This window comes from Trachemys scripta, chromosome 3 (assembly GCF_013100865.1).
Source record: "Trachemys scripta elegans isolate TJP31775 chromosome 3, CAS_Tse_1.0, whole genome shotgun sequence".
In the NCBI taxonomy this organism is placed as follows: Eukaryota; Metazoa; Chordata; order Testudines; family Emydidae; genus Trachemys; species Trachemys scripta.
The window spans coordinates 48,635,192-48,662,717 of record NC_048300.1 but is presented as its reverse complement, the minus strand read 5'-3'; the positions used below and the strand labels follow the sequence as shown (position 1 = coordinate 48,662,717).

Here is a 27,526-nt window from a genome sequence, read left to right as displayed (position 1 = left end):
TGGAGGACTCCCTGCTTCCATCCCTGTAGAATCTGATCCAAGTTTGACCCAGCTCTTGAAAATTAAATAGAGGGTATGTACTGATTGAAAATGATCCATTCATTTTCCTTCCCTGATATTTTCACAGCTGCAGCATGCTTTGCATTGTAAATAGGGAGAGCAGATCAGGTTGGATATATTTGGATCACACGCATTGTACTGTTTACCTGTTATACATATTCAATGAATGATTTTGGAACCTGTTTAAAGTAAGTTGTAGGGACTAGATGTGTGAGTGCTCTTGGGGGCATGAGAAATGTGCAGAGGGGAGGGAGGCTTCTTGCAATGTGACGTGTGAAATACCAAAGAAGCAGCCTGCAGGGTTTCTCCCCAGCCCACAAATAGTAAACTTCAGAGGGAGAGAGAGAGTGCGCGCGGGGAGAGCCCCAGCGAGCAAGCAAACTTGAGCAAACATTGAGTTCTGCAGCTGGCAATTTGTAAAGCTCAGAGGATGAATGGGCCTTATCTTAAAGATGGCCAGGATTCCTATACATCTGACCTCAGGAAACCTCCAGTGAAGAAGGTTAATGTTTGGCCACACAGCAGCAGGTCTGGAGTTAGCAACTTGTCCCCAAACTTTTTCTTTTGCCTCTCTGTCGCCTTGCTGGGCCAAGCAGGCATGCTCTGGGGGCACCCCCAGTGCCTGGACTACGGACCCCCTTTCCAGCCCCCTTTCCACCTGGAGTTCTGCTCTGCCTATGAGACCTTTGGCTGCTGTGACCAGGATAAGGACAACAGCATTGCAGCTAAATACTGGGAGATCATGGATTACATTGATCCCCAGGGCCACGAGCTGTGTGGAGGGTATATCAAGGATATCCTGTGTCAGGTAGGGCAAAGGGTTTCAACCTGTAGTTTACACTATTTTTGTGCATTTGTTTGTGTGCACACTCATGTGCTATAGGTTTTTATTAAAAGGTGATTTCTCCCTGTCATCTCTTTTACATTTGTGATGCTGTGGGGATGTGTGGATTTGGGGGAGGGGGAACAGTGGGGGTAATGTTACTGGATAACGGTTATTGCATAGTTTGCATTGGGTTCAAAGTGTGGCCAGGTACCACAGGGATAGATGTCCTATAAATGAATGTAACAGCATCAGTAACTGTAGTTAATAATGAATTGCTATTTTTTGATAGCTGTAGTGCTGATGAAATGAAGGAGTGTATCCTGCTGTTAGGAGGGGAACAATACTAGCCCCTTTGAAACTAAGGGAGGATTAAAAAGATCATTATTTATTTTTCATTCTGCTCATAAATACAGGGTGACTTGGATGGCAGATTATACAGGACATGAAGCACAGTGTTTGCATTCCCAGGTCTCATGACGAATGTGTTTAGATTGTGCTCCTGCCTAGTACACTGCAAACGCTGTGGTTATTAAAGTAGAACAACATTAAGAAACAGCCAGAAGATTCATGCAGCTGAAAGATCCTGAAGCTTCAGCTGTTGCATTTCCCCTGTGCTTTCTTCCCACTGCCCATCTGGCTCATGGAAGCAGACAGTTCAGTAGTAAAAGCTCTTCTTGGGTTCCTGCCTGCACAATGATTTGTGAGTAGAAAGGACCTGACTTTTTAACAGGTATGCTAATCATGCTGGTCATGATTTACTGTATGCCAACACAAAGCAGCCATAAACCATATTTTTGCTTATCACATAGGTATAAAATTCTTCCAGCTAATCCTTCTTAGCTTTCAAATATTATCTATGTTTACTAAATACTTCCACTTTTATAGTCTCATTGGTCAGAGTCTGGAGTCACGTTGGAGAAACCAACTTTCAGAAAAATAACATCAACATTTCATCAGTCACTTACACCCAATAAACGAAGAAAAAAATTAATGTGGCCATGGCAGAACATAATTCACACTAATGTTTAATGATTCAGTGGCCTATGGAGGATTTCACAGAATCACAGAATATCAGGGTTGGAAGGGACCTCAGGAGGTCATCTAGTACAACCCCCTGCTCAAAGCAGGACCAATCCCCAGACAGATTTTTGCCTCAGAACCCTAAATGGCCCCCTCAAGGATTGAACTCTCAACCCTGGGTTTAGCAGGCCAATGCTCAAACCCCTGAGCTATCCCTCCTTCCCCCCCCCCCAATTTCCTATATGTGACAGCTAGAAAATAAGCCCACATATTAATAATAACAATTAAGACTGTTGCATCTTTATACTTTGATCATAAGACCTGACATAAGTCCTAGCTTAGTTTGAATTAATTGTAATCATATTATAAAAATACTGGTGTATATTTTTAAAAATAATTGTCTTAGTAACTTTAGAGATTCTATAATAATGACTTATCTATTAACTCTTTGATGAGAAGTGGTTAGTGACTGCTAGTTTTTAATGACTTGCTTCTGCTCCTATTGATGTTAATGTCAACACACTGGGAACAGGCTAGGTTACTTGGTGAGATTCAGTTGTTTATTGGATTAGCACAGTCAGCAAGGTTCTACTGCATAATGCTTTTTTCCCCTCAAGTGAAGTCAGCCATAGCTCTTTGATCCAATAAGTAGTAAGGACAGCTCATCATTCCACCAAATCAAGGCCATATTAATAATTAGTAATGATTGTTAAATGTTTCAGAGTAGCAGCCGTGTTAGTCTGTATCCGCAAAAAGAACAGGAGTACTTGTGGCACCTTAGAGACTAACACATTTATTTGAGCGTAAGTTTTTGTGGGCTACAGCCCACTTCTTCGGATGCATACCGAAGAAGTGGGCTGTCGTCCACGAAAGCTTATGCTCTAATAAATTTGTTAGTCTCTAAGGTGCCACAAGTACTCCTGTTCTTTTTTTGTTAAATGTTGACACATGTGATGAGTACTGCACATGATACAAAACAGACTCTGAGAAACTGTGAGGATCCAATCTTGCACACAGCTAAGTTGATGAAAGACTGCTTCTGCCTCCCCAAGGTGAAGTTCCTACAGCGATAGAAAAAACGTTTGTATCATTATAGTCTGCATCTACATGATGGGGTTATAGCAGCACAGCTATGGCACCCTAGCTGTGCCACCACTGTATCACTTGTAGTAGAGACATGGCCAAAGCCCTTTCAGGCAAGTGCGCGGAAGCCAATGCATCCATTCTATGCTAGAAATAGTGGAGAGCAAACAGACCTGCTTTTGATAGTCTTCCTGGTATGGTAGCAAGTTGGTGTTAAGAGCTGATGTAATGTGCTGCAAAGAGGAAGCTATTTGTAGTGCACAACAACTTTTATTGGTCCTACAAAACCCAGGAGCCATGCTACACATTCCTCAGTGCCATCTCCTGTCACCTTATCGATATCTATTTACATATATACAGACAGAGAGCACTCTTGTAACGAGTGGTTTAGAAAGTATTTTTAACAGCTTTGCCTCTGTCACAGCCTAGATCTCCTGCATTTCTCTTTATAATTTTAGCTGAAGTGAAAGCAAAAGATCAACTCATCAGATTGCGTAAAGTGACATGACTCCACTGACATCAGTGGAGCTGCTCTGATTTACACCGGCTGACAGTCGGGCCGTATTTGCTAATTATTTGATTGCATGATTGAAAACATTTAGGGCTAGAAAGGCCAGATCCCCAGAGGCTGTAAAAGGGTAGCTAGTCTGAGATATGCCAGCTGAGGATCTGGTCCGTACAGTCCAGGTGAAGCCCTGGTCAAGACCTGCCCTTGATGTCCTTAAGAAAGAGCACTGATGGCAGCTGATGCCCTAGGAGGCAATCCCTGGTAGCACACACTAGAATGGCAGCTTCATCAGCCTTTGAGAGGATTTAAGATTTCCCTGTTCAGCTGGCTGGTGCAGGGGGAAGGTGAATTAAATCTTGTTTAAACTAGGATTGAAAGGTGTGATATTAGCATGTGCTACCTAACGTCGTAATTGGCATGTTTTAAGATCTGGTATAGATAGGCACACTGCCTGTAACTTGGCATGTGCTAGGGGGAATCCTAAAGGCTCAAAAAACAGAATACAAATAAAAAGGACACAATATTTATTCTTTTTGTAACCACCCTCCCCCAAATCCCCTCCAACCCTTAAGCCAGTATCATGATTGGGGTGGGGGCTGACTCATTATTTCTGAACGAGTTGGGTTAGAAAATACTGTGAATGAGAACTGAGTGTCACAGGGCCTGTCTGTTAAGAGTTAATGGAGATTCTCCTTTACTTCAAGTGGTAGGGGCCTGTGCTTTTTGAAGCAGAAGCATTAGAGTTCTATCCCCACTGTCTCCAGGAAGGTCTGTGTGACATGAATGAGACAACTGTGACATGCTAAAAGGCCCCAGATTTGTCACAATTAATTTCATTGTGTTATGCTCACAATTGCAATTTGTTACACTTAGTGAGAAATCGGTCATTTGTCTTGAAGATGACAGACAAGTGACATCTGGATCTGACAGGTTTCAGAGTGGTAGCTGTGTTAGTCTGTATCCACAAAAAGAACAGGAGTACTTGTGGCACCTTAGAGACTAACAAATTTATTTGAGCGTATGTTTTTGTGGGCTACAGCCCACTTCTTCAGATGCATAGAATGGAACATATAGAAAGGAAATATATATACGTACAGAACATGAAAAGGTGGAAGTAGCCATATCAACTCTAAGAGGCTAATTAATTAAGATGAGGTATTATCAGCAGGAGAAAAAAAAAAAGCTTTTGTAATGATAATCAAGATGGCCCATTTCAGACAGTTGACAAGAGGTATGAGGATACTTAACATGGGGAAATACAATCTGTGTAATGACTCAGCCATTCCCAGGCTCTATTCAAGCCTAAATTAATGGTATCTAGTTTGCATATTAATTCAAGTTCAGCAGTTTCTCATTGGAGTCTGTTTTTGAAGCTTTTCTGTTGCAAAATTGCCACCTTTAAGGATTCTGAGGATCTTCTTATTTCTTCAGCTCTATTAATTAGTTGAAATAATAATCCATTCCCTCTCCCCATCCCCCACTGTCCCCTTCCTCCACAGAGGAGGGAAATGACCAGCGAGTAGTGTGAGACTGCTTAATCCTGGTGGTTTTACATAGACCCTAAGGAATGCCTTCACCTCAGACATTTAGCCAAAACAATGGCGGTTGTCTGCATTCCTTGCAAGACAGACAATGAGTTGGAAATGTGAATAGTTTAGAAACAGCCAAGGCTACTAAGTGAATGGCTGGAAAAGAATGTCCCCTGCTTAGAGGGTACACTTTGTTCAATACCTTAAACTGTAGAAGACCTAGCACCACAGTGATAAGGAGTAGAGGCTGGAGGGAGTTCATTAAGGTTAGAGGTGCTGAGGTTGCTTCTTGCTTCAATGAGAAATGCATTTCTCCCTCACATGCAAGCACATTTGGATGCTATAGCAGTTGCCATAGTTCTTAGTCTCCTGCACACCTCACATAGGTACAGCAGAGAGAACTCCTGAAGCCAATGGAATGACACCAGTGCAAAACTAGGGTGAGAGGAGCATCAGGATTTAACTGATTGTGTTTTCGTTTCTATAAAGCTTGCACCAAAAAATATACAGGTCAAGTATTAATAGAAAGAAGGGTCCAACACAGAAACCCAGCTGGGTGAAAGGCTAGTGGAATTTTGTGAAATTGGGTAGGTAAGTGTTAATATCCCCATTACACAGATGGGGAAACTAAGGCACAGAGCTGTGTGCACCCAAGCTGGTGCCACTAAGAACTTGGGTGCCTAATGTTAGGCACTTAACCTAAATCTTGCACAGCTAAACATTTGATTAAAGGTGCAGAACTTTAGGAACATCAATGTGAAAATGTTGACCTCAGTGATTTATCCAAGATCACACAAAGAGTCAGTGGGGGATCCAGGAGCACAACCCAAGAGTTTTAAATCTCAGTCCAAGCTAAATTGGATCATAATTCAAGGTTATGCATTGACTTCAATGGGACTCGACACATGCTCAAAGCTAGGTATGTGCTTAAATGCTTTGTTGAATCAAGACCTTAAAGAGATCTGAAAAATGCAGTGGGAATGTTATTCCAAGATTGTTTAATTGGGGCTATTTATCTTATTAATGATTTGCATGTTACTGACCAGTTTGCTTGGATGAAGGCTACTCAGTGCATCAGGGATCCGTACAGACAGACATGTAATTAGTTTGTGTTTATTTTCATAGGAGTGCTCCCCATATGCGGCACATCTCTATGATGCAGAAAACCCCCAGACACCTCTTAGGAACCTCCCAGGACTTTGCTTTGACTACTGCTCTGAGTTCCATTTCAACTGCCGCTCTGCTATCACACTGCTGACTAATGATAAACACATTCAAGAATGCTGTGAGAGGAACAAAACCCGCTTCTGTAACCTCCTTAACATACAGGACCAAGACTATTGCTACCCCAATGTGCTAACAAACACAGACCTCAATCGCAACCTGGGGTCAGTAGTGGAGGACCCCAAGGGCTGCCTTCAGCTGTGCCTGACAGAGGTTGCTAATGGGCTGAGGAATCCGGTACTGATGCTCCATGCTAATGACAACACCCATCGCATGTTCGTAGCTGAACAGGTGGGGATCATCTGGGTCTACTTGCCTGATGGGAGCCGATTGGAGGAGCCCTTTCTAGATATTAAGAAAATAGTGCTGGCTAGTCCATGGATAGGGGATGAGAGGGGTTTCCTAGGGATGGCTTTTCACCCCAAGCACAGACACAACAGAAAATTTTACATCTATTATTCGTACATGGACAAGAAGAAAGCGGAGAAGATCCGGATCAGTGAATTCAAAGTTTTAGCATCTGATGTCAACAAAGCTGATCCACGCTCAGAAAGGTAAAGCTTATTCAGAGCCATTTTGAATGTATCAGTTTCTCATATGACCACATAGGAACCTGCCCAACTGCAACATCTGGGTCTGAATGCTGAGCTCCTGACCATTCTAAGTTGTGCAGATCCAGGTGTTTGGATGGGCCCATTAAGGAGATTGCTAAACAGAGACAGAAAGAGATGTGAGTGCTGGTTCAAGGTCACACGGTGAGCCCAAAGCAGAATGGAAAATAGCACCAAATTCTCCTTCTCTAACCATTAGACACACTGCCTCCTGTCCCTGCCCTGTGAAATGTAGCAGTACAGTGGCAGCCTCAAACACACCAACTTTTCAAACTGTGAACCCTCTAGAGAATTAACTCCTGCTCTGAAATTGCTTTATAGACAATAATGTTAAATAGGCTCCGTGTTTTTATTGCCCACTGCAAAGGTATTTTATTGCACTGATAATATAAATATCACACACATATCACAGGGATTAAGGCAATACAGAAGTTCTTAGTGGCACCAGCTTGGTCTCACCTCTAATAAAAGTTAAATTGCTCAGAACGAGAACATCTTTTCTGGGGAGGCTGATTCTGTCCCTTTCATTCATAGAAAAGGATTTAGTAATAATTTTGTTGCTTGTGAGCTTCACAGTCATGCTGGAAGACTTATATAAAACAAAAACCCAGTGCCCATTTCTCACTGTGAACGTTTAAAAGGCAAGAAACAGTTTTCACCCAGAATAAACTTTGAAATGTGTTGGAAGATTCCTGTTTTATTTCTGTGCCGATGGTGGGTGGTCAGGGGTGCAATTAAGGGAGAGCTGGGGGACCCAGCCCCCCCCCCCCTTGGCCCGTGACCGGAGCTGGAAATTTGGCCCAGCCACTTTGGGATGGCTGGGCCAAATCTGAGTAGGGTTGTGCCTGTTTGGGGCCCCCACCTCTGCAGTCCATCTGGTGCTCATGAGCACGGGGCATCCCCAGCTCCTAAGGAGAAGTACAGCAGGGAGACTGGGAACCCCCAGTGCCCAAGAGGGTGGGAGGACTGGATCTGGGCTTTTTGGTGCTTCTTGGGGAAGCAGAGATGCAGGAGGAGGGGATGTTACTCTTGAGCTTGATCACCTCTCTGGGTAAGAGCTCGGGACCGAGTGTGGGGTGTGGAGACCATGAAGCTGGGTGTGGGGTGGGGAGCTCAGGGCTGGGTGCTGAGGCAGTGTGGATGGGTTGGACTGGGTGCAGGGGGAAAGTGTGGGGCAGAAAGCTTGGGCTGAGTGCAGGGGAGGGAGAGCGCTAGGCCCCCTCCTGAGGAAAATTCTGGTTGCGCCCCAGTTGTGGTAGATTCTGTGCCACAAGGGGCACAGATGACATCACATTTTTAAGCCCCAACCAGTAGCAGGTTAAAAAAGTCTAATGCTGTTAGATCACCTGACTGAAACCATTCCATCTGGTAGTGGCTGATAGCTGCAGAGCAGCCCAGAAGAAATAAAGCTGATGGGTCTCATTCCTATTCCCAGTGGCAAGTGTCCATATTACAGAAACCCCCAGCACGATGGGCACTCTGCTACTAATAAATAATACTAATGAAGTTTTTGCATTTCTGTAATGCCTTTCCTAGAGGGAATCTAAAATGATTTCCAAAGGAAATAAGCTTCTGAAGAACCCTCTGAAGGAAGTACTATTGTCCACATTTTACAGATGGGAAAACTGAGGCACTGGTTAGTATCCTTGTTGGTAGTCTGAGCAGAGCGGTCAAGGATTGAATGGACACTGGGGCCTGAAGTGTCCTTTCACTTCTAGAGGTGGCTCTTCTCTGTTAAGATGGAAGTACAATGGTGGGGTAGTGTGGGTGGAGCTTGCACGGCCACAGCCATGCTGTACATGTTCGGTGGGTCAACAGAGAACTTCAGCCCCAAGGCCTTGATGTCTGGCCCATTTCCCTGGTCACTAACACACCCCTGACACCTTCCGCATCAAGTGCTAGAAAATGCACCCAACAAAATTAGATTTTAAAAATCCAATTGTAAATATAGATAGATACATGTTGAACACATTTCACACTTTATTATGGCTGAAAAGTGCCTTTGGACTGTCAAACTTTCGGGAAGCTCTGCCTTTACAGTAAGAAAAGAACAAGATCCACTGAGCTATTTGATTTTACCATTTGCTGAAAGGGCAAGATGAAATCAATGGGAACAATCGCTGCCCACCTGCTAGTTATTCACTTATCCTTACCAGGCTGCCATGTGCCTTGCAGACTCAGGGTATGTCTCTACATTTGAGCTGGGAGGTGTAATTTCCAGCTCACGTAGATGTACCTGCATTAGCTCTGCTCAAGCTAGTGCCTAAAAATAGCAATGTGTCCCCAGCAGCACAGGCGACAGCTTGGGTTAGCCACATACCTAGGTCAGGCAGGATTGTACTCAAGATGGCTAGCCCGAGAGGCCATCTGTGCTGCCACGGAGACAATGCTACTTGTATGTCCACGCAAGGTGGGAATCACACCTCCCAGCTCAAACGTAGACATACCCTTAAATGGAGAGATGTGATTAGCAAAAGACATGAAAGGTCCTTGCTTAGCCTGGAAACAGTAAGATACCTTGGAAAGATACGTCATGCAGATAAGCAGTTCTGCTTATTGTGCAGACTGAATAGTAACGCATTTCTCTAACCCAACAAGACACTGAATCTTGTCCAGGGGCTACATCTGTGGTTATTTCTCTTTCTTTTTTTTTTTAGGAGTCTTTTGGAGCTTGAAGAACCAGCTGCAAATCATAACGGGGGGCAGCTCCTCTTTGGCCTGGATGGCTGTCTGTATCTGTTCATCGGGGACGGAGGGAAAGCTGGGGACCCTTTTGGAAAATTTGGGAATGCTCAGAACAAGTAAGCTGGAGGACAGGTTTATGCATCTCTCATGCTAGTGCAATGCATTGGCTTAGTGCATGATGAGACAGAATTTGGACTTTTAGCAAAACAAGAGAATGGACTGATACAACAAAAATGCTGCTTGACTAGTCATTGCAAACCAGGATTACCCCCAATTTACAGTATCAGTGTACTTTTAGGATGAGATTTTCAAAGCCTGAAAATTCCAAAGCCTAGGAGATTCAGATGTCCAAATCCTGTTGGGTATTGGAATCCAAATCCCCTACGTGGTTTTGAATTATTAGGATATTAGCCTTAATATCTTGGAAGAACTGCATACTAGTACTGGCTACAAGGGAAATGAAGAGCAATTTTACATGACAGTTGAAAACCAGTTAAATTGATGTTGTTTCCTATTCAGCGACTGCAGACAGCATCTTGTTTTCCGTGCCAAACAGCATGAGTGAGTCATTTACACTGGATGTCTATATTAGTCCAGTCCTTCTGTCCTTACAAGGGACATTTTGTGAATCCAGTTTTAATGTAAGCTATTTTTGCAGCTGAATATACCTATATAAATAACACATTGCTTTTGACAAAAACTTGAAAGTGAAGTTAGTGCCCATGGTACAGATTGATGTTTCCTGAAAATGAAGTCTTCTCCACACACCTAGAACCAGTACAGCCCATTGAGGAGCAGTGCAGGCTCCCCCCATGCTGCCCCGTCTCTCACCCCTGACCTGGTGGAACCACCTCTAAGGGTTGGTTTTACTTCCATGGTCCATCCATTCTTTTGCCCCTCTGCTGAGACAAGGGTGCCAATGAATATCATTTGTGACGGTAGTTTTTGTGTTGATTGAAGAATATTGTAACGGGGCTTCATGGCTGTCGCACTGTGGCCACGTGGAGCTTCATGGGGAAAGCAGAGAGAGAGACCTGATATCTCCCTTCTCCAGAAAAACACAGATCCTATGTGAATTAAAGGAGAAACTCCATTAGCTGTGTGCAGCAGAGGGCCTATCGCACACAGCCAAGCAGTTCCGATTCCTTTCAGCGGAGGGCAGTGATGCTTGTGTACTCCCTCCACCTCCCCCCCCCCCCAATCCAGTTCATTACAATATTTATGAGAGCTGGTTGAAATTTTTTTAAATTTTAAATATTTTTTTGATGAAAAAAAGGGGCAAATTTTTCATGAAAATTTTCAGTGTTCCCATTTTCCCACCAACTCTGAGATTAACATCTATAAGCCTTGATTTACCCGACAGTCTCATTAACCTATTGCTTATGCCTTGCCTTACTTTCAGGAGTACGTTACTAGGAAAAGTTTTACGGATAGATGTGAATGGAAAAAGCCCAGATGGAAAGCCATATCGCATCCCACCAGATAACCCCTTTGTCTCGGATCCCAAGGCTCTCCCTGAGGTCTATGCCTACGGAGTCAGGAATATGTGGCGCTGTGCTGTTGACAGAGGGGACCCAGTCACTCACAAGGGACGAGGAAGAATATTCTGTGGTGATGTTGGACAGAACAGGTTTGAAGAAGTTGACGTCATTGTTAAAGGAGGGAACTATGGCTGGAGAGCTAAGGAGGGATTTGAATGTTATGACATAAAACTTTGCTATAATTCCTCCTTAGGTAAGCCAATCACTTCTTGTGGGAGCTTTGCTTGAACGAGCACACACCATGCAATATGTACTTAGTTAACGACTATACTGCTGCTCTTCCAGTGAACCTCTGTAATCTGAAGTCATGTACGGGAGGATGGGGAATATGTTCCTGTCTGATAAGAAAACATACAGCCCCCCAGCTTTCCAATCCAGAGGCATCAAAATACAAAACATCCTGGCATCTCTGTTATGCACCGCATTGCACAAATGGCAAAGGACCAGTGCCAGTGCCCATTGCAGTCAACAGAAATCTTCTATGGAGTCCAGTGGGCACTTGATTGGGGCCTAAGTGCATTATCGGGAATAGTTGCCTTCCTCTGAAACATCAGGTAGTGGCCAGGCTTGGTGACATGATCTTGTAGCAAATCCTATGTAGGAGGCAGTGCTGCCTACTGGATAGAGCACTGGAGTGGGCCTCAGAAGACCTGGGTTCTACTCCTGGCTGACTTTGTCTTTGATAAGTCATTTCACCTTTCTGTGCCTCAGTTTCCCCATCTGTAAAATGGGCATAATGATACCGCTCATCTTTGTAAAGTGCTTTGATACCGACTGATGAAAAGCACAATATAAGAGCTGGGTGTAATTATGTTCCTTAAGGATTTTGTTGACAAGCACCACTCTTAAGATAATAAAATGTAAATGACTCTGGGAACTAAGCTTGGCATACGAGCGTACGTATGCAGCATCTGTCTACACACCACAGATGTGCTGGTGATTGCCATATGGTGCCATTACTGCTGAATATGCCAGTAGTTTTTAACAAGATCCAGCACTGTGGCATAAGGACCAGAAAGTTTACCATGTGCCTGTGTTAGGCTTGGCTGCTAGGCTTCAGATTTTAACTCATTACATTTTTCTATCTGTGCTGTTCAGCATAAACAGACAATCTCAGTCATATTAAAAAAGTGCAGACAGGACTGAAAGTTTTCAGGAGCAGAATGTCAGCCCCTCCCCAGAAGGGCTGGAACCACCTTTCCTGGTGCCAGGCTGAAAGGGTGGCAGTAACTTACATTTCTGGTAATATTTGTGATCCAGCAGAATGATTTTCAGTTGCCGGCATGGTTAGCATTTACTGTACTGGGAGCAGTTGCAATGTATAAATCTGTTGAGCTGAGCTGCAACTTCCTGCTTCCGTATTTTGTCTTTTCAGTAGAAAACAACAGAATTTTTACTGTTGATCTTTGTTAAAATGCTTGCTACACTTGGCCACATGTAACGTTTCATGAACTCTCTCTGCAGCATTTACCTGATGTAAAGAATATTGGTCCAGCATGATAATGAAGTTCACTGGTTGAGTCTTGTTAAGCCACGTAGGAAGCTCTTTAAACCTCAGGGCCAAATTCTCTGCTGGTGTAAATGGATGAAACCTCATTGAAATGAACCAAGCTACTCCCATGTCCACTAGCCCTTTTGGCCTCCATTGCATACATCAATATTGTTGACCAGTTGCTCTTTGATCAGTGAGTCCATGAAAGCTATTCTGTTTTTTTGTGTGTATGTGTTTAACAGATGACATTCTTCCGATATTTGCCTATGGCCACACTGTGGGGAAGTCAGTCACTGGAGGATACGTGTACCGGGGATGTGAATCTCCAAACCTGAATGGCCTCTACATTTTTGGTGATTTCATGAGTGGGTGAGGGAGACAACAGTTTCCATTCTTTTCTATCCGGCTATCCTTATATTTATACGGCTTCCATGTCTGAGCATCCTGAAACCCTCTGGCCCACAGTCAGTGAAAGTCCTAGACAGTGAAAGTCCTAGACATTCATTATATTTAGATCAATGGTTTGGTTTGGTCCATTACAGAGACAGCACCTGTAAAGTTCTGATCTGGATCTGAACTTCACCCAAGTTAGAGCTTTCAGGATTGGGGTTTTTATTCAGGCCCATCTTATACAAAAGAAAATTAAACCCACTTTAAGGATCAGGGTTCCAACTAACCTTTTACTTCCAGTGATGCATGATTTTTGCAGGAATTAACCCTGAGAATGGAAAAATGGAATCCTACAACATAAGGTTTTATTTTTCATCCAGTCGACTTATGGCTTTGCAGGAAGATGAGAGGGAAAAGAAATGGAAGAAACAAGATATTTGTATTGGTAGCACTAAAGCCTGTGCTTTCCCTGGGCTGATCAGCTCTTATAACAAATTCATCATCTCCTTTGCTGAAGACGAAGCAGGTAATGCATCTCCCTAACCACATTTATATAGGAAACTGGGTTCTGTGTTTCAGGGTGAATATATGGGGTTTGGTTGCCCTTTGGAAATGTTAGTGAAGATTGACTGTGCAGGGGTGATGAAATATCTCAGCATTGCAGCTGGGGTTGGCAGATGGTTCAGACAGTTCAGAAATATGCCCAGTCATGAGACCTTGTGAGTTTTTTCTCACCTACCCTAGACACCCGTGATGCAGAACTCAAGACAGCTCATGATAGAGCTCACTACCCACTTGAAATTTGAATCCGGATCTGAACTCACTCAAAGTTGGGTGCGGTGGTTGGATTCCTGTTTTGATTCATACCCATATACATTGTTTGTTCACTTGTTTAAATTTAAAAATGTAAAAGTATGGGTCACTGCAATGGGATCCTCTTCACTACAGTTCTTGTAGCCAGCTGAATCTCTACCCCATCAAGACACCATTCTCATTCACAATGGCAACACTAGGAGCTCTGGTCTGAAGAGACCTTGGTTTGGAGAAAGGAAAAACAATTCCTTTTTCTGTATCTGATAGGAGTGTCTCAAAGCTTGGTCAAGGATTTAAAATGTCATCATGGCTTTAACAAAAGTGAAATTACTAACAGATCCATCGGTCATGCCTTTGGGGCTTCCTGAGTACAAAGAGCTCTCCAAAGCATAATGCAAAATTGATCTCAACGCTTCAGATAGCAGCCAGCTGTGCTCTGGCAGAGTTTGGAAGAAGAGGAAGCCCTCTGATAATAACTTATGGTTCAGCAGAATGTGGATATCATCCTGTGCTTGTAATGGAAAAGATCCTGAATGAGCTCAGACCGGGGAATACTAGTTTCTTACGCATCTGGTTACCGTTTCTAGAAAATGAAAAATAAGGCAGAAGACCTAGAGAGACCTGGGGAATACAGTGTAAAACACTGACAGGCTTTCGCCTCTGTTCTAGTAATAAGTGGCAGAGATGGATGTTAAACTCCAATATCAACTCTTCCTCTAAAAATTGTCACAGTGCTGTAATGTAATTTGAACTACAACAATAGTTTCTCCTGGTATTTGTTCAAACTACAATAACCTCCCTAGATATGTATCAGAGGGATAGCCGTGTTAGTCTGGATCTGTAAAAAGCAACAAAGAGTCCTGTGGCACCTTTAAGACTAACAGATGTATTGGAGCATAAGCTTTCGTGGGTGAATGCCCACTTCATCGGATGCATGTAATGGAAATTTCCAGGGGCAGGTATAAATATGCTGGCAAGAATCAGTCTGGAGATAACGATCAGCCAGCATATTTATACCTGCCCCTAGAAATTTCCATTACATGCATCCGACGAAGTGGGCATTCACCCACGAAAGCTTATGCTCCAATACATCTGTTAGTCTTAAAGGTGCCACAGGACTCTCTGTTACTCCCTAGATATTATACTGATGGCTAATGAAAAGATACGTATTCTAGGGATGGTAGTCAATTTCTCCAATTATGAACCTGAACAGCACAGTAACAAGAGACTTTTGTCCTAATTGATTAGCCATTCTAGAGCCTGTTTGATTTTTTTTGGTAGTTTATAAGTCAGCTAAATATTTTGTTTTTGTGTGTGTGTTTCCTCTATTTATAATTGCTGGCTGCTTTACTGGATAAAAACAAGCATTTTAGAAAGTACACTTATAGGATATACCCAATAAAATAATATTTTGGAGTGTCCTCCACAGGGGGACACAATAGCTCTGATGCGGCATTGTGATTGGCACAGGACTGCTATGCCTGCATGAAGCCCCATTGAAATCAGTGGGTCTGTGTGTGGGCATTGCAATCTGCCCACATGGATCACGCTGTGAGACCATGGCCCAAGGTGTGAAGAAGGATTTTGAATGAAACAAATAGGATTGTGTCTTCCTTTCCAATTATGTGATATAATGGAGGGGCAAGGGAAGGGGGAAATGGAAGTGCACCAAATCTGCAATAATTCTATGCATTTTCATCTGAAACAGCTTATATTCTTTTTTTCTCTCTCTCTGTTTGTTTAGGGGAGCTTTATTTTTTGGCTACTTCTTATCCCAGTGCCTATGCACCCCATGGATCTATCTACAAATTTGTTGATCCTGCAAGGTTAGCATTAAGATCTGGGTTTCCCTTGCATGCTGCTTTATAATCAACACAAATTATCTAGTTGGCTCAATAGAGGTGGAATATCTTGAGCAACTCCCCTGGCTTGAGTGAAGTTAATTCTAGAATTAGACTGACATTTGTATTCATTTACATTACTTCAGATTTAGGCTGATACAACTGAGAATAGAATCAGGCCCAAAATCTGTTAGAAGTTTGGGGACAATAAGGTTAAAAAATGTTCACTTTTTTACAAGTCAAAGATACACCACAAACTTGCTTTAATAGTACAAAGTAATAATCAGTACCCTTCAGGTTCACGACAGAGACAGCCTTTTTCTGTCTATACGTCAGCCAAGGACCCTGTAAAATAGACATTAATTTTGTAATGCCAAAAAGGCCTTTCACCAAAAATTTTCTTTCTTACTCAACATAACTTTAACTTGGCTGCCATGCAGACAAAAATGCCCTTTCACCATGCAAGGTGGTCTTTCCAGAATACAGTTGAGGCCCATTGTGTGGGGAGCTTGCATCGCCACGCCTCCTGCTGCATCAGTTCTGTGCTTAAAGGATTTGAGTGTTTAGCATCGTCATGCCAACATTGTTCACTACTTCATAGTGTCCTGGAGCCTGGGTGGTGGGTAAACGCCCGCTTTGGGGAGGCTAGCCCACTAGCCCCTTCTGCCCCAGGCCCTGCCCCCCCCACAACCTGGAGCCCACAAGTGCTGGGCCAGCCTCAGCACTGGGCCGAACTGCCGGCCTCCCGCCCCTGAAGGCTCTCCCCTGTCTGAGCTGCTGGCCCCCACCATCAGCACCAGGCCGTCGGCCCCCTGAGCACCAGGCTGGCCCAGCGCTGGGTTGGCCCTCTTGAGCACCAGCCCCTCCCACCCCTGAAGGCCCTCCCCAGGAGGAGTTGCTGGCTGCCAGTGCCAAGCCACTGGCCCCCCAAGCCTCCAGCCCCTCCCTGCCCCTGAAAGCCCCGCCAGCCCCAGAGCGCCTGGCCAACCCTCCTCACTCGTCAGCCGCTGGCTCTCCCCACCCCGAGGAGGAGGGATGCAGCGAGCAGCAGGGACCTGGGGGAGGTGGGGGTGGAGGAGGCAGTGGGGATCTCAGGGAAGGGGCAGGGTCACCGCATCCCAGGTGTCCAGTGGCGGATCAGTGGCAGCACCAGGGAAGCCTAAGCCTATTATATCCACCAGAAGGGACCATTTAGATTATCTAGTCCAGAGGTGCTCCAACTCTTTTTGCTGGGCTCCCCTTTGAAAATATTTCAGGCTGTAATGACCCCCTCTCAAAAAAGTGAAAACCCGCACCTCATAGCATACCACCCTTACTTCTGCGCTGCTGCTGGCGGTGGCACTGCCTTCAGAGCTGGGCTCTCTGGCCACGACCCTCCTGTAATAGCCTTGTGACCTCCTTTTGGGTTGGGACCCTCAGTTTGAGAAACACTAATCTAGTCTGACCCCCTGCATATCACAGGCCATTACATTTCACCCAAATTCCCCTATGTTGAGCCCAATGACTTCAGTTAAACCAAAGCATGTTAGTCGTGAGGAGACTGAACAGTTGTGTGCCACAGGCAGAGAACAGGAGAGACCCAGGTGCCACCAATGCCTGACTGATGAGGTGAACTATGTCCAGGCAAGTCATGCCCCATACTGCAGAGAAAGGTGAAAAAACCCAATTAAACAAATTTAAATTGAAAACAGATTAAAAATGCTTTGTAATCTCTAAGTCTCCTGTGAATTCCAGTGTTATGAACTGGGGTTAATAGGGTTTAGCAGGGTCAGCTATGAATCAGTTCTCCAGGGTGGGTCTATTAGGCTACATTTTGATAATCTTAGGAGGCTGTTCAAAAGCAGTGATATGCTGGCACTTTCCTGAATTGTTGCTATCTATGACTAGGCAAATGTACTGTAGGGATTTCTTCTGGATTTGCACACAAGGAAAGCTGGCTTGCAGGACTCTACCGCATGTGTTCTTAGGTGTTCGTAACTCTGAGGTTCTACTGTATGAATGGAGAAACCCAGCTTTACATTTTCCAAGAAGCCTGAAGAGAGTTTCCAGATGGCCAGCTTCCTGGAAGCGGGCAAGGAGGCAGCTCACTAATGAACAGCATTACTGCACAGGAGGGCTTGCTGCTTGCTCTACAAGTTTTCCTGAAATGAACCAATTTTCTTTGCTGAGTTTCAGAGGCTTCTCCCCTCACCCTATCACCTGCCTTCTAGAGCATGACTGTATGTTTAATCTTTCCCTTGGTCCTTTGCATGGGTGGTGAACCGCTGGCTGAAGGAGGCTAGCCCCCAACCCCGCTCCTTCCACCTGAGGCCCCACCCCTTCCGCACACACACCCTGCCGGAGCCCAGAGCTCCCCCCACCGCAGCCGCCAGCAGCCTGAGGCTAGTTCCCCAGAGCGCTGGGAGGGTGGGCGGCGTGGCCCCAGCCCCGGGAGGGCAGGTGGCACGGCCTGAGCCAGGGCCACCCCACAGGGAGACTGGAGCTGCGGCAAGTGGGAAGCAGGAGGAGGAGGGCCTGGGGGCAGAGTGTGGGCAGGGCCACGTCTGGCTGTTTGGGGAGGCACAGCCTCCCCGAGCCTATGATACCCGTGGCCCATGGTCCTTTGGAGATTTTTTTTTTCTTTCTGCACCTCATCTGGGTTCCCTGATAACTAGGTCTCATTGCTTATCTGTTCAGCTTTCATCTTGTCTGTTTTGATTAAGCGTCTAACTTTAGTAAAGGTCTGATTTTCAAGAGTGCTCAGTAGCCACAATTCCAGTGAAAGCTGAGATTGCTCAGCACCTCAGAAAATCAGGGCCTTAGGGCTTCACACACTCGGGCATCTCAACAGAGAGGGGCAGCGAGTGAGTGGGGTAGCAGTCTAGCTCTCTCAGTTCTGTCACAATCAGAGCTCTTCTATCCTGATTTTTCTTTCATTGCAATTTAACGGAGTTTTGTTTTTATTCTACTTTTCTCTGTTGAAGGTGGCCAGATGTGAGGAGCTTGGTACATTGGTGGTATTATAGAGCGAGGTAGCTAGCAAAGAACAGAGAATTTTATGTAGCACCTTTCATAGTCGTATCACCAAAATATTACTCCACAATAATAAAACTTGGGTATTTTTCAGTGAGAAAAGGTACACTTTTTTGTGAAAAGCATTCCTGATTTTTGACCCTCTCTAATTGCAAACGGTCTGGTTTCTCCTGAGGGCACATGACCTAACAGGGAGGATTGATGTGTGATCTCTGTCTCTGGAAAAAGTAAACTTCCTGATCATTTCCTAGATAGTCACATGTGCCTTTTTATCTTTTAAATCTGTTTTGAAGGAGAGCTCCACCTGGGAAATGTAAACACAAGCCTATTCCAGTGAAAACAAAGAGTAAGCGTATCCCATTTGCTCCTCTAGCAAGTAAGTCCTTAGGTTTTCATTTTATTGTGTGGCACAACTGTATACAATCTCAAAGAGATATCAGGTTGAAATGTAAGCATTTGTTAAAGCCAAAGTACTATGCAACAACTGTTAATGTCGTACAATAAGTATGTTAACTCATGTTTCCGTTGCATATTAAATATGCTGCTGCTTTTTAGTGTCCTCAGAGGAGTTTGGAAGTGGCGAAAGTTAGTTTTTCAGTCTTCACAACAGCAACAGAGTGACACATAGAAAACATGTGAGGACAGATGGTGCTGTGGTTAAGGCACTAGATTGGAACTCTCAGGGGACCTGAGTGCAGTTTTGGGCTCTGCCAGACTCCCCATGGAGCCAAAGCCACTGCGGACTACATTCACAAAGCTATTTAGGCGCTTACCCCCCAGACTTAGGTACCTATGTCCAGTTTTTTGACACCACTGAGATTCACAAGACTCCTGCTTGGCTGCTACCAAACCCAGTAGGTGCCTAAACTCACTCGGTGGCTAGGTTTTTGTTGTAAAAGTTCCCTGAGCGCCTAAGTTTCTGCCTCTGAGCATGCACACTGCTGCCTCCCTCTAGGCATCCAAATGCCCCACCTAGGCCCCCAAGTGATTCATGAGCCACAAGAAGACAGGCACTCCTACACCTAAATTGCTTCAGGTTCCTAATCTGGTAGACATGCTCATGGGCCACCTAATTCCACACAAAACACCCAGGGAAGGGGAGAGGAGGAGGTCCACTTCCCTCATAATTTTTAGCCCCCTGGTTAGTGCACTGACCTTTAATGCGTGAGACGCCTGGTTCACCTCTCATGTGAGTGGCCTAACCACTGGGCTATGGGAGACTGTGGGTCTCCCTCAGTCTCTCCTGTTGAAGCTGTTCCACTGTAGAATCCGTTTTCCACCTCATGTGGAGCGGGGAACTTGAACTGGGGGTCTCCCACATCCCAGGCAATTACCCTAACCACTGGGCTAAAAGTTATGCACTCACTGGACTAAAAGGTATGCATTCACAACTCTTAACTCTCTTTGTGACTCTAACCCTTAATCTCTCAACACTTCAGTTTCCCCAGCTGTAAAACTGGGATAATAATACTTCAGTTCCCCTGCCCTTTGTCTGTCGTGCATATTTAGATTGTAATGTCTATGACTCAGGGATTGCCTCCCATTATCTAGGTTGAACAGTACCCAGCACCAGGAGGTCCCACTGGGAGCTGTAGATGCTACTGTAATATAAATAATTAATACTAATGATAATAACGACCTATCAACAAACTGGAGCTGCCAAAGAGAAACTTTATCTACCCTTTCATTAAAATCTGCTTGCAAATTCCATCTTACTCTTTACGCATTTTGGCCTTTTTCTAAACCAGGGGTAGGCAACCTATGGCACGCGTGCCGAAGATGGCACGCGAGCTGATTTTCAGTGGCACTCACACTGCCCGGGTCCTGGCCAGCAGTCCGGGGGGGCTCTACATTTTAATTTAATTTTAAATGAAGCTTCTTAGACATTTTAAAAACCTTATTTACTTTACATACAATAGTTTAGTTATATATTGAAGACTTATAGAAAGAGACCTTCTAAAAACGTTAAAATGTATTACTGGTACGCGAAACCTTAAATTAGAGTGAATAAATTAAGACTCGGCGCACCACTTCTGAAAGGTTGCCGACCCCTGTTCTAAACAAATGTTCCATCATCGTTTTTTATTCTAAGAGAAAACAAACTTATTCTTAGCAACCCTACAAAAAGAAGCCAGGGTTCATATTTAATGGAGGAAGCAGAATCAAAATGAGAAAAGTGAGGCAGTGTTCAAGCATCACAGTTTTTAATCTCTTTTGAAAGGCAAATATGTTTCTTGTCTGCCTGCCTGCTTGTCAGTCTGCTAAGGCTCTTTTTCAGGGATATGTCTGAGTTAGTGTTTTGCCTTAAATCAGGAATGCTGAAGCATTGAATTATTTTTCAGAGACTGTCCTTGAACTGCTTAATGAACCCCCAACCACCAAGCCTCCCAACACATCCTCCATCTCTACAGGAGCCACCCCAGCAACTTCTTCCAAGAAAGCCAAGAAGCCAGCTTCCCCAAAAAGCTCCACCAAGCTGTCAGCAGTGAAGCCAACTGTGTCTGGCAAAAAGAGGCAGGCCAAAGGATCCAAGACTAAACTAGATCTAGCAGAAGAGAAGACAAAGGCTCCAAAGGTATCCAAAGCATCACGTGTGACATCTTTGCCAGACAGGGAAGGTTCCCAGCTAACCAGAGCCAAGAAGAAACTTCTCCCTAAGAAAACAGCAGCAGCTAAGGAGAAAAAACAGAAGAAAAAAGGGGTCAGGTCAAGGAGCTCCCTCTGAACACAAGAGAACTCCCAAAGGGCCAAAAAGAAAGCAAGTGATTGAGAAAAGGACGACCAGTTTGCGGTGTGGACTGGAGTTTTCCAACACGGACCTTATTAGAAGAATCAGACCTGCGTGCAGTTTTTATGCCCATAACATGTTCATAAGTTTATGTGGGGGAAAATTCAGTCTTGGTGAATGCATACTACTTCATGAGTTTAGCATGAGTGGACTATATGTCCTATTATGACTTTAACTGCAGCAAGGTTTTCCCCGCCTCAGAAGTTTCACATTCTTTGCAAATCTTGCTCTGAAGGCCATTTCCTGACATTAGCAGTTATACAAAGCCTCCACTGACTTCAGTGACAGTCCCACAGGTGCAGTGAGGGTAGGATTTGGTTTCTGGGCATTTGGATTTTTAACCTCAAGGGGTGTTGCCTGAATAAGGATTGCAAGATTAGGCAGCAGTTATCTATCGGTGGGCTTAACTGGTTATGAGGGGGTTCATATTTTACTCACAGCATATGGAATAAATACATTGAAGTTGCCTGATTTTTTTTGGTCAGTATTTTATCATCCTTTGCCACTGAATTTCTTATCTGTCAAAATATATTTTTTAAAAATCACCTTCTATTAAATACTCCAAAAGAAAATCTGAATGTGTGTTTATTTTAGGCAGCTGTTTTAAATCACCAGAGGAAAAGTCTACTTAGACATATTTGTTATTATGTGCCTAATTTTCAAAGTTGCTGAGTACCTGCAGCTCCCATTGATTTCAAGGGAGGCTGGAGTTGCTCAGCACATCTGAAAGTCAGGCCAGCTGTGGCTGGATAATTGCTTTGAACAGAAATTCAAGCTGACCCAAACTACCCTATGGAATCAAACTGAACAGCAAACACTGTGAAAAGAGTTTGGCAGACATCTATGTCATGGCACCTTACACTCCCCAAATCACATAAACAGGGCCAAATCCTGACCTCTTTCACCAGACGCAGGATACAGATGCAGCAGAATCAGTTCAGTTCTAAGACATGGGATTTAGGCAGCAGGGGTCTGGACCACTGTGCATAATGGACCCATGCTCTGGTGCACAAGGGGATTAGGTGGTAAACCAAGGGTGCAGTGGAAACAGGCCCAGTTGATCATGGCAGTCCTTGAGGCTGTAGTAACGACAACAGAGGGACAATACTGCTCCTCTATGGCCAGTGAGAGGAATTCCCTCTCCACTGTCAGTGAGTCTGTTCCCTGGATCTCCCCTGCACATAGTTTGGTTACTGCTGGTAACTCTGAGGTTGGATATTGTTCCTTATGCAAAACATCATGCAATGAGATATTTGAAAGCTGGGTGTTGTAGAAGCAGCAGCTGTTTTCTATAAACAGAAAAAAAAAACCATGAAAAGTCTCAAAAACGTAGACTCATTAAAAACCCAATGAACAAAAGTATCTAGCTAATTTCATGAAGTGGGCCTAGGGTTTCACTGTGGTGGTGGTGGGGTCTAGTGGAGCTGTGATTAAAAAAACAGACGGGCACCTCTGCAGTCCTGTGATGATGGGGCATATGCCCCACACGGCAAACAAACGGGAGAGTTATACCGACCTAAGTTGGTAGAGGTGCCAACCCTCGGCAGGGCAGGGCGGGGCACGCAATCCCTGCTCTCTGCCAGCAAAGCCGAGGCTGTGGGAACCCGCCCTGCTTTCCCCAGGGCTTTGCTCTCCCTTCTGCCCGCAGCCCAGCCCCGCTCCTGGCACTGCTCCCCGCCCGCGGGGCCCCGCTACGGGAGCGGTGCGGCAGCGCGAGAAGGGCCCCAGCAGGCAAGGCAGGGGCTCAAGCCCTGCAGAGCAGGACGGGGTCGCTGCGCTAGCCCCCCGCCCCCTCCACACACACACACACACACACACACACGTGCCAAGGGCGGGAGTCGCAGGGCCCCAGTTCTCAGCGGCCCGGGCGGGGGGGCCAGAGGGGGGTTTCCGGGGTGAAACCGGCGCGCCGCGGTTTTGTCCTTCAGCGTCAGCGGCCGGTAGCGAAGGCGAAGAGCAGCGGCTGCAGCGTCCCGTGTGTCTCCCCTACACTCTGCCAGCCCGGCGTGCGGGGGTCCGGTCCCAGCCCCCCCAGCGCGGCGCTGCCGGTGAAGCAAGCAGGGGCTAGATGCGTAACAACTTCCCTGCAGCCTGCCGCGGGACTCGCCCTGCTGGGGCTTTGGTCTCCGCTCCGGGGCTGTGCAAGGGGCGGAAGCGCCGCAGCCCCCGCGCTGGGCGCGTGCAACAGAGCAGAGCGGCTGGCGCTACCTGCGGGCCGGAGCTGCCCTCCTCCCCTTGCTGCCCTAAAATGATTTTATTTAGCACGTTCTCGCAAACAAAATAAGTTTAAGGCCCCAGCGAGGATCGAACTCGCGACCCCTGGTTTACAAGACCAGTGCTCTAACCACTGAGCTATGGAGCCACCTATCATTTCTGTTGATCTAAATGCGTGGTAATGTACTGTTTCTTCATCTCTAATACAATTATTACTGTAAACCAGGGCACTCTTTAATCCGAATTACCTCTTTTTTACTGCATCTGGAAACTCCTCTGGTTCAGTAGCGGGTATTTTACTATTATTTTTTAAAATCATGGACTTAAAAAAAATATAATGAAAACTCTTTGTTGTCAGAGCTGAGTTAAAAATTCCCCAGGTCCTAATCTTTCCAAACTTTGATGTGGGGAGAACCTGGAGCCAACTTTTGTTGTAATAAATAGACTAATTTAAATGTCAGCAATAATATGGCCATTGATAGTAAACTGAATAAAAATTAAGGTAAATGTACAAGAATCTATATATTTACATTACACTCAATATGTTTATATCAGGCTTAGCCTAGTCCAAGTATGTAACCAGAGCACATGGTATGTAATCAGAGCACATGATCATCAAGTGTGGTATATACAAGTATCAGGGGGTAGCCTGTTAGTCTGTATCTACAAAAACAACAAAGAGTCTGGTGGCACCTTAAAGACTAACAGATTTATTTGGGCATAAGCTTTCGTGAGTAAAAACCTCACTTCTTCGGATGCATTACTCCGTTTTTACTCACGAAAGCTTATGCCCAAATAAATCTGTTAGTCTTTAAGGTGCCACCAGACTCTTTGTTGTTTTTGTGGTATATACAGTACACACCAGACAGTATAATGGGCACTCCTAATTAGGATTTTCCTGCAGCTGACAGGTAAAAAGTTTGCTAATGCATTATTTTCAGTAGATGAGCAGACTGAAGGAATCAAATCCACCAAACACTAACTCAGTGACCATTTCTGTGAGACAGCACCATCCCCACAGAAATAAGACTGGAAATAGAAATATAGCACAAAACAATATTTAAAAGGCAGCCCCAAAATGGGTTACCCTGAGTTTGCAGTGTTGTTGTAGCAGGGTTGGTCCCAGGATATTAGAGAGACAGGGTGGCTGAGGTAATTTCTTATTGGATCAACATCTGTTGGTTCAAGCTTTCGAGCTGCACAGGGCGCTTCTTCAGGTCCGGGGAAGGTACTTGTTACAGCTAAATACAAGGTGGAACAGATTCTTTAGCATAAGTGGTTAGCACATATTCTAAGGCACCATTCAAGGTGAAGTGGCCTGTTAACATGCCGGCAGTCATAGGACAAAACAAAGGGAGCTAGTGGGTTACAGATTGCAGTAGTAAGCTATTAAAAATCATGGTCTTAATAAAGGCACTGTTCAGTTATGTAGCTTGGGAAAAGGGCTAAGATAAACAGCAGAAAGTCACTCTTATACCATCAATGTAGGCCCAGGGACTATATCAATATGACTGGTAAAACTTTTCCTCACAGACAAGCCCTTAGCACAGGGGTCGGCAACCTTTCAGAAGTGGTGTGCCAAGTCTTTGTTTATTCACTCTGATTTAAGGTTTTGCGTGCCAGTAATACATTGTAATGTTTTAGAAGGTCTCTTTCTATAAGTCTATAATATATAACTAAACTATTTTTGTATGTAAAGGTTTTTAAAATCTTTAAAAAGCATAATTTAAAATTAAATTAAAATGCAGAGCCCCCTGGACCGGTGGCCAGGACCTGGGCAATGTGAGTGCCACTGAAAATCAGCTCGCGTGCCGTCTTTGGCACGTGTGCCTTAGGTTGCCTACTCCTGCCCTAGCATCTACATTATTTGTAAAGCCATAGCACCAGGATACATCATGAATAGGCCCAGAGAATGCTTTTTAGGAGCTAAAAAGAAACTTGGCTATCTTCTGTCTAAACTGTGTGTATATGTATAACAAAAGCAATCATCTATTGGTCACACGTGTCATAACTATAAAGGGAAGGATAATAGCTGTCCTGTGTACAGTATTATAAAATCCCTCCTGGCCAGAGACTCCAAAATCCTTTTCTCTGTAAAGGGTTAAGAAGCTCAGGTAACCTGGCTGGCATCTGACCTAAAGGACCAATAAGGGGACAAGATACTTTCAAATCTTGGGGGGGGGGGGAGGCGTTTGTTTGTGTTCTTTGTTTGGGTGTGTGTTCGTTCTGGGGACTGAGAGGGACCAGACATCAATCCAGGTTCTCCACATCTTTCTAAACAAGTCTCTCCTATTTCAAACTTGTAAGTAAATAGCCAGGCAAGGCGTGTTAGTTTTCCTTTGTTTTTCTCAACTTGTAAATGTACCTTTTACTAGAGTGTTTATCTTTGTTTGCTGTACTTTGAACCTGAGACTAGAGGGGAGTCCTCTGAGCTCTTTAAGTTTGATTACCCTGTAAGGTTAATTTCCATACTGATTTTACAGAGATGATTTTTACCTTTTTCTTTAATTAAAAACCTTCTTTTTAAGAACCTGATTGATTTTTCCTTGTTTTAAGATCCAAGGGGTTTGGATCTTGATTAACCAGGAGTTGGTGGGAGGAAGGAGGGGGGATGGTTAATTTCTCCCTGTTGTAGATCCCAGGGAGGTTGGAACTGATTCACCAGGAGTTGGTGGGAGGAAGGAGGGGAATGGTTAATTTCCCCTTGTTTTAAGATCCAAGGGGTTTGTATCTGTTTTCACCAGGGATTTGGTGAAGGTTTTTTCAAGGTTTCCCAGGAATGGAATCCATTGAAATGGTGGCAGCAAAACCAGAGCTAAGCTGGTAGTTAAGCTTAGAAGTTTTCATGCAGGCCCCTACATTTGTACCCTAAAGTTCAAAGTGGGGATCCAGCCTTGACATGGTGGCAGAGGTGGGATCATTTTAAACCCAAAAGCCAGTGAGATTTTTTTTCCTTCTAGCTGCTTGGAAAGCCAAGCTGGAAGTAGATAGATGCATATCTTATCTCTCCTTGCCTGAAGGCAGAGGTGTTAAGTTTTTTTAACAGGTCCTTTGTTAAGAGAAGGGTTCAATTAGCAAACGACTGGTAAAAGGAATTTACAAGCTGAATTGTTTTTTTTTTCTTTTTACATCCTCGGGAGTAGCTAGTTAGAAAGTCTCTGTTAACTCAGCAGCAGCCAGAGCTGAGAGCTTCCCAGTTTCAGCCAACTGCAGAGGGGGTGACCCAGCACAAGAAAACAGGAAAATGACTACCAAAAAAGTAGCTAAAAAAATAGAACTGGCCAAACTAGAAGCAAAAGAAAATGAAAGAAAACATCAGAAACTGCTTCAATTAACAAAACTAAAGACAAAGCAAAAAAAAAAAAAAAGCCAAAAAAAAGGCCCACAAAAAAGAGATGGAGCTAAAAAAAAAAAAATGAAGCTAAAAAAAAAAAAAATGAAAATAAAAAAAAAAGAGATGGAGAAAAAAAAAAAGAAAACATAAACTGGAACTAGCAAAGGCTAAGCAAGCTTTCACCCCCATCCCTGTTCCTGAGCCGTCCACCAGGGCCCCGTCTGTGTTACCGGAGACCCAGACAAAGGTGGTGGAACTGGATCCCCTGCCAACGACTGTAACAGCCGTAGTGGATCCAATCCCAGAGACCCAGCCAAAGCCAGTCCCAGAACCGGAACTGGCAACGCAACCAGCACCAGAACCATTGCCAGCCCTGAGTCCAGCGCTTGCAAACCCGTCTACAACTCCAACGCCAGAGGGCACCAGCGAGCCTGAACTGGCAGAAGCAGCAGATAACCCTACCCAAGAGGCTCAGCCAGAGCCTGAAATACCACATAGTGCACCAGCGGACAGCGGTTCACAGTCAACGAAAACAGCCCCAGCACCTGCATCGCT

At 44.6% G+C, this 27,526-nt stretch overlaps 1 protein-coding gene and 1 non-coding gene across 2 annotated transcripts; one reads left to right on the top strand and one right to left on the bottom strand.

Moving 5' to 3' along the window:
* The first annotated feature begins 403 nt into the window (after positions 1 to 403).
* HHIPL2 (HHIP like 2) lies at positions 404 to 22,195 on the top strand. The gene is made up of 9 exons (XM_034764628.1): positions 404 to 868; positions 6,152 to 6,804; positions 9,519 to 9,662; positions 10,949 to 11,280; positions 12,822 to 12,948; positions 13,350 to 13,495; positions 15,527 to 15,608; positions 18,929 to 19,011; positions 20,978 to 22,195. The coding sequence occupies exons 1-9, from the start codon at positions 491 to 493 to the stop codon at positions 21,358 to 21,360; spliced, it is 2,328 nt and encodes a 775-aa protein (XP_034620519.1). The 5' UTR covers positions 404 to 490; the 3' UTR covers positions 21,361 to 22,195.
* Positions 22,196 to 23,712: 1,517 nt separating this feature from the next.
* Positions 23,713 to 23,785, bottom strand: TRNAT-UGU. The gene has a single exon. It is a non-coding gene; the product is annotated as a tRNA-Thr (tRNA).
* Positions 23,786 to 27,526: the final 3,741 nt, after the last annotated feature.

Coding starts and splice junctions, on each gene's coding strand:
- HHIPL2 (XM_034764628.1), top strand. CDS start 491: ATGAATGGGCCTTATCTTAAAGATGGCCAGGATTCCTATACATCTGAC. Junction 11,281..12,821: donor TTGCTATAATTCCTCCTTAG/GTAAGCCAATCA, acceptor TGTGTTTAACAG/ATGACATTCTTCCGATATTT. Junction 15,609..18,928: donor AAATTTGTTGATCCTGCAAG/GTTAGCATTAAG, acceptor TCTGTTTTGAAG/GAGAGCTCCACCTGGGAAAT.